Genomic DNA, 13,189 nt, shown 5'->3' on the forward strand with positions numbered 1-13,189 from the left:
GACAAACGTTCCGTCAGGCCTGAAGGGACGGACGCTTCAGTCGGGGGCCGTTCAGTCGCTTTCAGAGCCAAGAGCTTCTTATGGGGCCCCATCTACACTTCACAGGGTATTTACTTCCGTTTAGACTTTTGTTTTTGTGTATTCGCACGTTTTAACAAAAATGTTGAAGTAGCCACGCTGCACCACTAGGTGGCGACACCAACAGTGTCTTTTTTTTTTTTTTAAGATTAAATTTCAGAGCCTGGCTTCATAAAACAATCAGCTGCCATCAGAAATCAGGTAAAAGGTAATTACTAACATGTTTATTATTGTCAAATTATCCTTCAACTTGGTGCCAACAAGTGTTCCTTCAGGGAAAAAATGGACACGAGCGCTGGATTTTATTTATTTACTTTTAAATCTAAGTCCACAAAGAACTTGCCAGTCGTTTAGAGCTAACTCAGCCTAAAATTAAAAGTAAAATTTAAATAACTTTTTAAAAAGTACCACATACGGAACAGTCCAAACCCATCAAACTTTGCACAGAAATCTATGGGACAAGTGTGGCTGAGTGGTGAGAGCAGTCGTTCTCCAATGGGAGAGTTGGGGGTTCGATTCCACCAGCAGTCACACGCTGAAGTGTCCCTGGGCAAGACACTGAACACCTCATAGCCTCTGATGTGTGTCCCATCAGTGTATGAATGTGATTAAAACACTGATTAGTCTCTTTAGAATGATTTGTTCAATTAGCTTTGTATAGATCTAGTATAGTGCTGTGTGAATGGGTAAATGAGGCACAGATTGTTGTAAAGAGCTTTGAGTGTCTTTACCATTTAGAGCAATACTCCACATCAACAAATGTATCGTTTAAACTATGACCTTGATGGTACTTCTTCCAGTTATTTAACGGTTAACAATGGTGAACCACAAGGCTCAGAGTTTGGACACACCCTCTTCACAATCTAAACGGTAAATGGACTGCACTTATACAGCTCCTTTCTATCAAGACACTCAAAGCTCTTTACAACAATCTGTGCCTCCTTTACCCATTCATACATCACTACTAGATCTATACAAATAATCAGTGCTTTACACTGATGAGACGCACATCGGAGGCAATGAGGGGTTCAGTGTCTTGCCAAGGGACACTTCGGCATGTGACTGCTGGTGGAATCGAACCCCCGACTCTTGCCTTGGAGGACGACTGCTCTAACTACTCAGCCACAGCCGCCCCATCTACATAAGTAATGTAGGTCAGCTCATTCCTGATGCTTCCTTACACTTCTCTGCTGATGACAGTTGTTTATCGTCGACCTAAAACAGTTGCTTATGTTTTCTAGCTTTTTGCAATCTGCCTTTTACATAATCCAGTTGGTTTTATTCTGTCTCAAACTTGTCCTAAACACAGACAAAACCAGACATGTTTTTTTTTTTCCAAACAGGAAGTCTGTCCCAGCAGTTCCTGATTTTAACCTCGAATGGTGTCCCTATTGAGTTTGTCAATTCCTACAAATATTCTGGTATCTTGGTCGATTTGCAGCTCTTTTAAGCTCCATGTGGAAAACTTGGTAAAGAAACTGAAAGTTAAACTGAGTTTCTTTTTCAGAAACAGATCCTGTCTAACTCTGAATGTTAGGAAACACCTTGTATCTGTGACTTTCCTTCCCTCCATTGATCACGGTGACATTATTTACATGAACGCTCCTACAAGAACCTGCAGATGTTGGATGCTGTCTATCACGGTGCACTAAGATTCATAACTGGCTGTAACGAACGTACCCACCACTGCACCCAGTATTCACTGGTTAACTGGTCATCATTAACTTCAGACTCTCTCACTGGTATTTTCATCTTTAAATCACTTCCTGGTCTGCTGCCTTCATACATCTCCTCCTACATGTCTCTGTGTGAGTGCAGCTACAGCGTGCGCTCTCAGGACATTATTACCTGCAGTGTTCCCTCAGTGAGGACTGAACTAGACAAAAGGACCTTCTCCTACTCCGCTCCGGTTTCCTGGAATATCTTGTAAAAAGATCTGAAGCTCTCGACCTTGACCTCTCCAAGTGGCTTCAAACATCTGATAAGTTCCTGCCAAGAATAAATGCAGACATGTTTTTGTTTTTAGTTTTCTACATCGCCTTATAATGTACCCATTTTTTTAATAACATTTTAAATTTTCTTTCATTTATTCTTCTTAATTTATAAGCTTTCTTTTATGATTGTCCCCTGTTGTCATCACTCTTAAAAAAACAGGTCTCTCGTAAACGAGTCTGTGAGGCTCAATGAGACTAACCTGTAGAAATAAAGGTCGAATGAATGAAAAAAAAAAGTTCATTTAATATCGGAGTTTTATTCGGGTCATAATTACATATTTTGCTCAAACTTGATGTCCTCAGAACAAAGAACTTGGACGGCAAACGGTTACAGCTGGTGGACGAAACGTGCTTCGACAAAGATCATTCCCGTCATGGATCAGTACCACAGATCAAATGAGAACACAGGGACCCGAACACAGCGCCCTGCGGACCACCATGTGACACAATAGAAACAAAACTACAGTTAAAATATTAAAATCTTCATATAAAAACTCTTAGTAAAATAAAGCAAAGCCTCATGTAAGTAACTAGTGCATAAAAGGCATGCAGTCGACATGGAATGACTTCTGACGTTTTGAGGTTTGCTTCAGGATCTCAGCGCTGCGACATGCCATATTTTACAAAGTCAGTCAATTTAAAATAAAACCACAACACAAATGAGAAATAAAATAAAACTTTTAAAACCAGTAAAGACAAAAGACTAGCCTCGCTATTTGGCATCAAACAGGACATTTTCTTTAATATCAGGACATGCTATCACCTTCAAAATATTGCTGAGATGAATTAATGCCTCGACAAAGAATCTAATAAAAGTTCGTCGTTATAGCTGGATTTAAAAAGAAACGTTAAAACCCGTTAAATTAACATGTATTGCTACAGAATGGTCAAATAAAAAGTAAAAGATGACAGTCTGCATATGAAATGTTCCTGCTTCACTTCGCAGAATAAATTCAGACGTTCTAGTCCTTGGAGTCTTCACAGCAGGAACCAACAGGAAGGTTTAGGGCAGTTCTTGATGTTGTCCCGCTGCAGAACCTTAAACCTGCAGGACAGACTTGATTAAACGGTCCGCGCCGATCCGGACCCCCTTGTTGTCAGTGCATTCAGTTTCTGCCGTTCCAAGGCACCTAATGACGTCTAACTGTACAAGGAGTCACAAACCGAATCCTGGATCTGTTACAGACTCAAAGGAACAGTTCTGTCGGATGTTCTGCAGTAAAAAATTAATTAAATTAGCTGCGTCTCTTGGTTCTTAAAGTTGGAGCACGAAAAAGAGTTCACTGTTTTCAGAGTCCGGGCCAGACCGAGGCTGAAGAGCAGGCGGGGCTTCAGGGGGGGTTAGCTGACTCAGAAGGTCCAGGCTGCTGCAGGGACTGTGGGCCACGGAGCATGCCCCCTCAGGGTTCCCCCTCTCTTCAATGGGACTACTCCCAATGCTACCAGTATGACTAAAGCTAGCACTCCGGCCCTGGATAAGACACTGCAGCCTCTGTCTCTCCTGGGCCTTCCTGGCCCTGTTTGCTATGTAGCGCACCCTGCTTTGGCTCCTGGAGGAGGTCCGTCGCACCAGGGTCTCATCAGGACTGTCCTCTGGGGAGTCTTTGGGCTGGTTTTCTGGGGCAAAGTCACTGGGGTTTAGGGGCTCCACGTCGGTCAGCTTACGCAGCTGCTCTGTCAGGTCGCTTTGAGGTCTGGACTTAAGCAGGCTGCCCTTACGGAGCTGGTCCCTGGAGGACCGAACGATGAAGCTGCGGCTGATGCTGCGGTACTTGCTGTCAAAGTTGCAGGAGATGTCGTCAGAGGTCAAGTCCCCGAGGCTTTTGGACATTAAAGATCCGGTAGCGGAGGTCGGAGTTGCGGTGGACGGCCTTTTGGGTGAAGCCTGTTTGAGTCCTTCCATGTACAGCCGGCACCAGGTGTGCCTCCTCTGAGCCAGTGAGCCTTCCTGATCTGGATGCAGTGGGCGGGGCTTAAACTCGTCTACAGAACAGTTGTTTTGCTGAAGATTGGGGTTTGACTTGCTCTTGGTGACCCGCAGGGTGTCGCAGGAGCCCAGCACAGAGCGCCGGCGGGTGACCCAGGGAGGTTCGCGGTAGGTACTGGGATTGGGCAGAGCAGAGAGAGTCTTCCCAGTTAGGTTAGGAAGGGAGAGGTCAATGACTGTGTCGTTCGAGGAGATGCTGGAGGAGGAGGACATGCTGTCTCTGTGGCTGCCGGGCTCCAGTTTCCTCCAAATGCGATCGTTCATGGTAGCATCCGTACAGACCTCTGGTACCGCTGACTGACCGAGAGCTCCATCGACCCCAGCATGTCCGTCACTTTTTGCTCGTCTTACTGGTAAATTTGACGGGTTAAACAGGGCTCTCCTGGTCTGGAGTGGCTGTGCTGCAGGGACTGTCGGGGTTCTAAGGGATGTGGTTTCACTGAGGGGCGTCGCTCCGTGGCCGGTCGTCTTTGGTCCAGAAGTTTCACGGTTTGTTTCCATTGCAGCTCCGTGGCTTGTCGTGGTACCTTGAGCGTGTGGGGACAGTTCCATTTTCTCAGCAGTCAGTTTGGGGAAGTTTGGGGGTTTGAGCTCTCCGGTCCCGTTGGTCGGACTGTACACAACAATTGAAGGAGCAGCCGGTGAGGAGGCGATTATTGGCGACTGTGAGTGCAGAGGTGTGGAAAAAGACTGATGTGAAGACGGCTTGTCTTTTGGAGTGGAGGCTGAGCAGACGGAACGGCTGCAACCGTCGTCTTCAGCTTGAAGAGCAGGAAACAGAGGAGGGGCGGCCGGTTTCTGCACCGAGGAACAGTCTGTGGAGAGATTGAACATTTGATCACACCTGCTGAATTATCCAGTCCCTTAAACCCTTCTGGTTTTAAATTCAGCCAAAATTACAAGACGTTTCTGAGCTGGTGACAAGATGCTTGCACACCTCGACCGATCCAGCTCTGTGACTACCTGCTAAGAGCGCTGCTGTTACTTTAAAAGACTGAGCTGAAACAAACATTCGTTATGAAAGTTACACAAAACTCCACGAGACGGTCAACAAAAAACATTGTGTGCACAAAACGATTCGTCCCACACCCTCAGTGATGTGGTGCTCCCAGCGCTTCCATTAATGGGTTTAACAAACATGTGAACATGAAGATGAACCCCCACCCCCCCACACACATAACCCCCGTGGTGAGTGGATCAATGGGTGGTGAGAAGAGACGGATGAGGTGAAAGGACATGCATTCAGAGAGTTTACCTGGTTCTGGTCATCCCCTCAGTTCTGCACTAGGAACAGAGAAAGCGTGCAAAAAGGGACAGAGAGGAAAACGAAGTTATCCAAACAGGAACGAGGGAAAACGGGCGAGGAAGCGGTTTCTACGACAGAAAGCGTTTGATGCACACGGGGCTTTGAAGACGCAGAAACCACAGAATAAAAACGGCTAATCTGGACAGTAGTAGTCCACCAGAACCTCCTGACCCAGCAAACAGATTTTATTCCAAGGCATCCAGAAACGAATACTCGAGTTCTCTGAACAGTTTGATTCCCCCCAAAGGACGATGGTTCTGATGGGCCATCACAAGAAACTCAGGCTGACGGAGGCTCAGCAGTTGTAAGTGTTGAAGGAATTAACCGAAAATGATGCCTGGTAAGACCAGACTGGTCTCAGTCTGCCCGTCTTCTGGTCCAACGTGTACTCTGTAGATTAAATCATAAATGTGGGAACAAATCGGGTCGGGCGGGTTTAATGGAGGCCGCGGTTTTTAGACGAGCTGCACAAAAAGCATCCGCACGGCTCAAACACAGACTTCAACAAGATCTTCATCTGTCTCAATTTTGATTCTCCAACTCGTCTGAAACACTCGCAGCTCAGAGAGGTCCACTCGGAGTCTTTCACGGAGACGAGCTCCTCTTCAAGACGCCTCCACTCGTTCATAAACTGTTTATCAAGCCGCGAACGCCTCGCGGACAAACAACCAACAAGAGTAAGGCACATTGTACGCCGACGACAAACTTATTCAGCAATCTAGATCATCAACGTCCCGGACAAGCAAAGACCTTGTATAACCTTTGACCTTGATTTGCGACGTTGACCTTAGAGCGACACCATTTGGTGGTGGTACAAGATCGTATGAAATTCAGTTAAACTATCTTGTGCAGATTGGAAGTTATGAACGAGAAAGTCTGCGTTTCAACTTTGACCTTGACTTGTGACCTTGACTTTGGAGCTGGGGTGATTAAAAGTGCACATTATTACTCTGTCTAGGGATAAAGTTTCAATCGATTATCTTGAGCAGATCAGTTTGTTTGTAGAGAGACTACACCATAAAACATCTGCCTTCGACTGGCGTACACCGCATTTTCCACCGTAGACGTCGCACCGCCCCATACCATACCACACCATACCATACCATACCATACCATAAGTCGCATCTGTTCATATATGTCTAATAAAGTGGAAAAACACAAATATGTTGCTTCTATTCTGCGTCACCGCTGACAACCTGGAAGCGTGGGCTGGTGATGTGCCAAAAAAATCAATTGGCTGCCAAATGGTGGCCGCGGGAGCGTGCACCGGAGAACTTTAACAAGAATAACACTTAAAAACAAACAATTGTTTGTTTGAAATTATAGTAAAGGTGTGTCTCAGTCTAACATTTGCTTAATAATTGCACTTTTGACGATCAAATCAGCTGCATTTTCAAAAGCCAATAAGCGGAAGTAGGCGCATGCACAGGATAACTTGCTGTGCATTTCTTCCAAATTTAACAAGCACCTAAAACAATTTGTTTGCTCGACATTATAGTAGAGGTGCGTCTCAGTTGAACTTTTACTTAATAAATGCACTTCGAAGGTCAAATCAGCTGCATTTCGTCGGGGCGGCGCAGAGAAATGAAGCTGATTTGACGGTTGCTCCAGACAGACGATGGTGGCAGACTATGGCAAGCCGATTGTGTCATTAATAGTCACTTTTACCTAATACATGATAATGGCATGCCATACTACTCGTGTGCCATCTAGTGGCTGAAAATGGTAGTGTTCAATATTTTCAGTCGAATGAAAACGGTCATCTCTCAGCCAAAACGGTTTATAAATATGGAAAAAAAATCCATAAATGTGTTACGTCGGTGTATAAGACGCAGGGCATGCAAACTATGCATAAAACTGCGACTGATTTTAAAGTTTTACAAACAATTGAATCCGATAGAAAAAAATGTTTTTTCTTATTGTTGAGCATCCACCATGATAAACTTTGTAAACCTACAGGTGTGAACGCACGTTGCTGTAAGGATGACACGTTGAATCCTGAGGGCGTCTGGTGCATTTCGTTTGCAACATTTGGTCAAACTTCAGTCCTCGACTCGACTGATTCTTTCAAATAATTTTCTAACAGATTCTCAATGGCCCAAAAGAACCAGCTGGTTTCTGACTGAATCTGATCCCGTCTCGGGTCACTGCCGGCTCGTCTTTCAAGGCGACTGAACATTTGAGAAAGTGAACTTACGGGTTTGAACACTGAACCTAAACTTTGATGCTGGAAAGTGAAATGAACTAATTGTTACGGTTTCTGTGTTCAAGCTGAACATTCTGATGGTTTTTAAAACTACATATAGATGTGTATAAGAACTAGCATCTGGGTCGTAGAAGGAACAGTTTAGGAAGAGCAAACATGACGGGTTCAGTGCTGTACTACTATCAGTGAGGCGGGAGATGAAGTGGTGACTGAATTGGGGGCCTACAACAGAACAGGGGGGAAACAAACATGGAGGCTAACTCCAGATCTCTAAAACAAACCACTAAAGCTACGTCCCAACGTCTACCTCTACGTCTGCCTCGTCTTACCAGCAAAAAACATGGGAGACTTATGGTGCAGCTCTTCCATTTTCTGGACGAACAGGGCGTTCATCTCTCGCTGCAGAGTACCCACCGCCCTCTTGCGGCTGTCGAGGACGGAGCGGGGCGGCAGCATCGGAGGCGACTCCAAGCTGTTCAGACTGCCGAAGCTGTCGCAGCTGCTGCTGTCGCTGAGCAGGAGAGCTTCGTTCAACTTCGAGTTTGGTAGCGGCGACAGCAACGAGCCGCAAACGGCCCCGTAGTTGGGGGGTGTGACCTGCTGCCAACAGAGGCTGGTCCTGCAGTCCGGGGTGACGCACGGCGCCGGTGTAATGGCGTTGGGGGAGCGTCTGCGGGGGACGCTGCAGGACCGAACGCTCCTGTGGGAGGTTTCTGGATGTGGTCTTAAGTGTTGGGGACCCAGAGTCTGTCTGGCTTTAGATCTGGGGAAAGGCATGGGTCTAAGGACAGCCTGGGGCGAGTACTGAAACCGGGCTTCCATGCAGGATTTGGGTTTAGGCTGGGCCAGATGCAAGTCTGGCTGGGTGTCTTGGTGCTGAGGCTCGGTAGCTGGTTCCGGTTGGGCTCGTTTCTTGGCTGAGGAAGGCTCACTTCTCTTTTGGACTTCCATGCCTGTCTGCCTGTACTCGGTTTCTTGCGTTTCCACAACCCGGCTCTTTCTCTCGGACTCTGGACTTTCCTTGGAGCCAATCACGCAGTTGATGCAGTTGGACGACATCCCCACCCTCCCTGTGCTACTGAGCGCCACTCGGGCGAACACCCCTGGCTTCATGTCCAGCGGGTCGTGAAAACAGAGACGACTGGCCCGTTTTAGAGGCTCACTCATGGGTCGCCGCTGATCAAAAGACGAGCCCTTACCTTTACCCTCCTCTGGGTGAAACGCTCCGTTAGTGTCAGGACAGTCCCAGGGGCCCTTGGCTTGGTGGGAGGCCAGCGAATCGCCGTTACGATGTTGTGGGGGCGTGAACTGGTAAGCGGCAGCAGCTGAGGCCTTGTCCCGGTCCTCGGACTCCCGTTCCTCGCTGGCGCCCTCCGAGCTGTAGTCTTTGGTGTCGATGGCGATCTCTGGAAAGCCCTTCTTGGGTTTGGGCTGACCTCTGGTGGGCGCGCTGGCGGTACGGCGTAGGAGGTGGGCGCCAAACGGGTGCTTACGGCTGTGGTGCACAGCAGCATGGCTGTCCAGGGAAGACTGCTTTGGGTGTCTGTGAAACAGTCCTTTTATGCCGCCGGCTGCTTTGGCCTGAAACAGAAACAAAACAAACAAAGTCTTCCACTAATAAAGTCACTGCAAGTAGGTCCACGGTGTCACAACAACGCAAGCAGCCTCTGCCCAGTGAGCATGCGTTAATTAAAATCCACTGGGAATGATCACACTGAGGGATCATTCAGCAGCAAAACATGCCGGGCAGCTTTGAACTCCTCCAGGATTCAAAGTGTTGGGCAGATGACCAGTGTGTGCGCAGCAGCAGGAGAATATTGGTGGGGAATAAAACATGCTTGAAGCGTCCTCTCACATTTACACAGTATTCAAAAGACTTTGTGTCTTTTTGCTGAACACGAGGGTTTTAATCCTAGTCTGTTTGAGCCGACTCAGCATTCTGATGTTCTACAGTCACCCTCCTAATGTTAAGGTTTAACTTTTGAGGACATCTTCACCAGGTCCTAGAACTAATCTGACTTCAAGTGAATGGAAACGCACGACAAATTCCAACATTTTATTTATTAAACAGAATAAATCTAAATGAGAAACAGTGAAAAACAAACTGTACGTCGATGCCACCCCATGATAGGGGTGGTCCATATTGCTGCTGCTACTACTACTTCTTCTTCTTCCTTCAGCTGTTCCTTCTTCAGGGGTCTCCACAGCGAGCCCTCCTTAATCTCTTTCTGTCCTCACTACCTCCATGTCCTCTCTAACTGCATATCTCCTCTTTGTCCTTTTCCTGGCAGCTGCATTTCTAACATCCTTCTACCAATATACCCACTGTACCTTCTCTGGACATGTCCAAACCTCTGTCCCTCCTCTGGACATGTCCAAACCATCTCAGTGGGTCCTCTAACTTTATCTCCCAGTTGTCCAACCTGTGCTGTACCGCTGATGATCTCATTCCCGATCTTCTCCATCCTTGTCTCTCCTAAGGAGAACCTCAACATCTTCATTTCTGCCACTTCCAGTTCTGTCTCCTGTCTTTTTGTCCATGTCTCTGTCTGCAGACCATACAACATAGCTGGTCTCATCACTGTCTTGTAAACTTTTCCTTTGACCTTTGCTGACACTCTTTTGTCACAAATCACTCCTGAAACTTTTCTCCATCACTCCATCCTGCCTGGACTCTCTTCTTCACCTCTTTACCACACTCCCCATGTTCCTGGACAGTGGACCCCAAGTCCTTGAAGTCCTGCACCTTTGTGACCTCTGCTCCTTGTAGCCTCACTGTTCCACCTCCTCCCTCTCATTCACACACATGGACTCTGTCTTACTACGGCTGACTTTCACTCCTCTTCTTTCAGTGCATACCTCCACCTCTCCAAGTTCTCTTCCACCTGTTACCTGTTCTCACCACAGACCGCAATGTCATCTGCAAACATCTTAGTCCACGAGGATTCCTGCCTGACCTCATCTGTTAGTCAGTCCATCACCAGAGTAAACATGAAGGGGCTCAGAGCTGATCCTTGATGCACTCCCACCTCCACCTTGAAGCCATCTGTCACTCCTACAGCACATCTCACCACTGTCCTGCTGTCCTCATACATGTCCTACTGTCCTCATACATGTCCTGTACCAGTTTAACATAGTTCTCTGCCACTTCAGATTTCCTCATGCAATACCACAACTCCTCCATCGTCACCCTGTTTGTGTTTGTGTGTATGGTGGTGGCCATCTTGGATTTTGACCTGGCAACCCAATCTTCCAAAGGAACCTTTCTTACGTCTTAATGCAGCCACACACCAAAATGGAAGTCAGCACCTCACTTATTTTTTATGTTATCGCGCTCGCATGCTCGGACGGTGGAGGGCACTTCTAATTTTCTCTTAACTTTGCGACGGACAAAAACAAAGTTTAGGATCGTTCAGAGTGGACGTTTATGAGCTGAACACTAATGTTACAACAGTGTTTGTTTGGTTTTACAGCCTCCTGCAGTTGGTCTAGATCAGTCTGGATATTTGCACGGATGACGGGTGAGAAGTTTTATTTTAGTGCACAATAACATTTCTGTTTGAGATTTTTAGAAATACAAATCAAAGTAAACAAGACATCCCTTAAACATGCTGAAAATTACTGGTCAATAATTAAAATAAATCCTTGGAACCTCAAATGGAAAAGCATTTTTATTTATTTAGACAAAAACATCTTTTATATAAAAATAAAAACAAAAAATGAGAAGTAGATCCAAAAAGTCTGAACGCTGAGGTGGATGATTTAAAGACAGCATGCAAGACGACACGATTGATACAGTAAAAAGTCATGAAATGATTAAAATGCAGGTTGAAACATTTAGTTTGAATTTGTTTCCAGTGGTTGTTTTAGTTAAAAAGCTCGGCCATCAATTTAGTACAAAAGTTAAGTCCATGAAGGTTTAGCCTAAAATTAAATCGTTAAATCGCTGAATACCAAGTTGCTGTGCGCCATCATCGACCCTCCCTCGATAATAAACTGGTTTAATCTCGTGTCCTGGTGGCCGTACATCATCACCTCATTAGGCTATAATCCCATGTAGTTTTTAAAATTGCAGATATTCATGATAAACTTCAAACACTTGAAACAAAAAAAATAGTTAGACGGAGACGTTAGAAATATTTGTCTTCAAGTGTTAATTTGGTTGATTTCCCAGAACCAAAGCAGCTGAACAGAAAGAAATACACTAAAGCAGGTCGAGTGCGCCCAACGCCAGCGCACCTTTTCACATGTCGACCGTTTCGACTCTGTTACTACCTCGCTTCACGGTACAGAGCAGCATCAAGGGAGAGTTGGCTTCAACCCCCTTACGCCTCCATGGTCCGTTCAGCCCAAGCTAAAGATCTTTTTTTTACATTTATTTATTACAAACAACAAAATCCTTCGTCATCCTGACGACGGACGAACTGCAGCTGCACTTTAAACTCATCTTCCAGCCACTTCAGCTGAAATTTGCATTCATCTGTTTGATTTCTGCTCCTGACGGTTTCAAATACTCCAACGCACCAACTGGGCACAGACGACCAAAAACGATTAGTAAAATGGTTCCACGTGTTAATCTTATGCACATTAAGGCAATAATTCACAGACAAACTCCGCTGGTGGGCGAGTTCAGAGGAGCAAATTCAAAATCCCTCAACTTATCTTAGTTTTCTGGAAAACCAATGATTCAGAATTAATGTTTTGATGCCTCCCTAGGGAGGCGCCCAGGGAGCATCCTTACCAGATGTTGAACCACCTCAACTGGCTCCTCTGGATGTGGAGGAGCAGTGGTTCTACTCTGAGTCTCTCCTGATAACTGAACTTCTCACCCTGTCTCTAAGGGAGAGTCCAGCTCTGCAGAGGAAACTCATTTCAACCTCCTGTATCCACGATCTCGTTCTTTCAGTCTCTACCAGAGTTCATGACCAGAGGTGAGGGGAGGAACGTAGACCGACCAGTAAACAGAGAGCTTTGTCTTACAGCTCAGCTCCCTCTTCACCACAACGGACCGACACAGAGTCCACAATACTGCAGATGCTGCACCAATCGTTCAATCTCACGCTCCATTCTTCCCTCACTCGTGAACAAAACCCAGAGATACTTGAACTCCTCCACTTGAGGCAGAACCTCACCCTCGACCTGAAGAGAACAATCCACCCTTTTCTGACTGAGGACCATGGTCTCAGATCTGGAGGTGCTGATTCTCATCCCAGCCGCTTCACACTCGGCTGTGAACCGCTCCAGTGAGAGCTGGAGATCACGGCACGATGATGCCAACAGGACCACATCATCTGCAAAGAGCAGAGATGGATGCAGAATGGGCGACAACGGGCAGCCCAGGCAGAGTCCAACTCCCACCATGAAGGGGTCCCAGTTGTTAACAGCAATGTGAACCAAACTCTCGCACCGACTGCACAGGGACCGAACAGCTCGTAACATTTTACAACTTAATGGTTTTAAATGCCCGGAAGAAACTCCGGTTATTTTATGGTCTTTAACGTTGACGCCTGCAGGTCGGGCACGGGTATTTCAGCGTTTGATGGAATTTCAGCCTTTTTACCTGGATGAGGATACCAGTTCTAACTGGTAAAATCAATCAGTACTGGTGCTGTCGAGGC

At 46.4% G+C, this 13,189-nt stretch overlaps 1 protein-coding gene across 1 annotated transcript in view; it reads right to left on the minus strand.

The window, feature by feature from the left end:
- Positions 1-3,256: 3,256 nt before the first annotated feature.
- The window catches only part of LOC119417353 (1-phosphatidylinositol 4,5-bisphosphate phosphodiesterase eta-2), a 116,573-nt gene continuing 106,640 nt past the window's right edge, over positions 3,257-13,189 (minus strand). Inside the window, exons 22-23 of the mRNA XM_037684558.1 lie at positions 7,901-9,152; positions 3,257-4,874 (exon numbers count right to left, since the gene is read on the minus strand). Coding sequence (XP_037540486.1) covers positions 3,328-4,874; positions 7,901-9,152 — 2,799 coding nt within the window. The 3' untranslated portion in view covers positions 3,257-3,327. The remainder of the gene's footprint in view (positions 4,875-7,900; positions 9,153-13,189) is intronic.

This window comes from Nematolebias whitei, chromosome 11, assembly GCF_014905685.2.
Source record: "Nematolebias whitei isolate Nwh7 chromosome 11, NemWhi1, whole genome shotgun sequence".
Taxonomy (NCBI): Eukaryota; Metazoa; Chordata; class Actinopteri; order Cyprinodontiformes; family Rivulidae; genus Nematolebias; species Nematolebias whitei.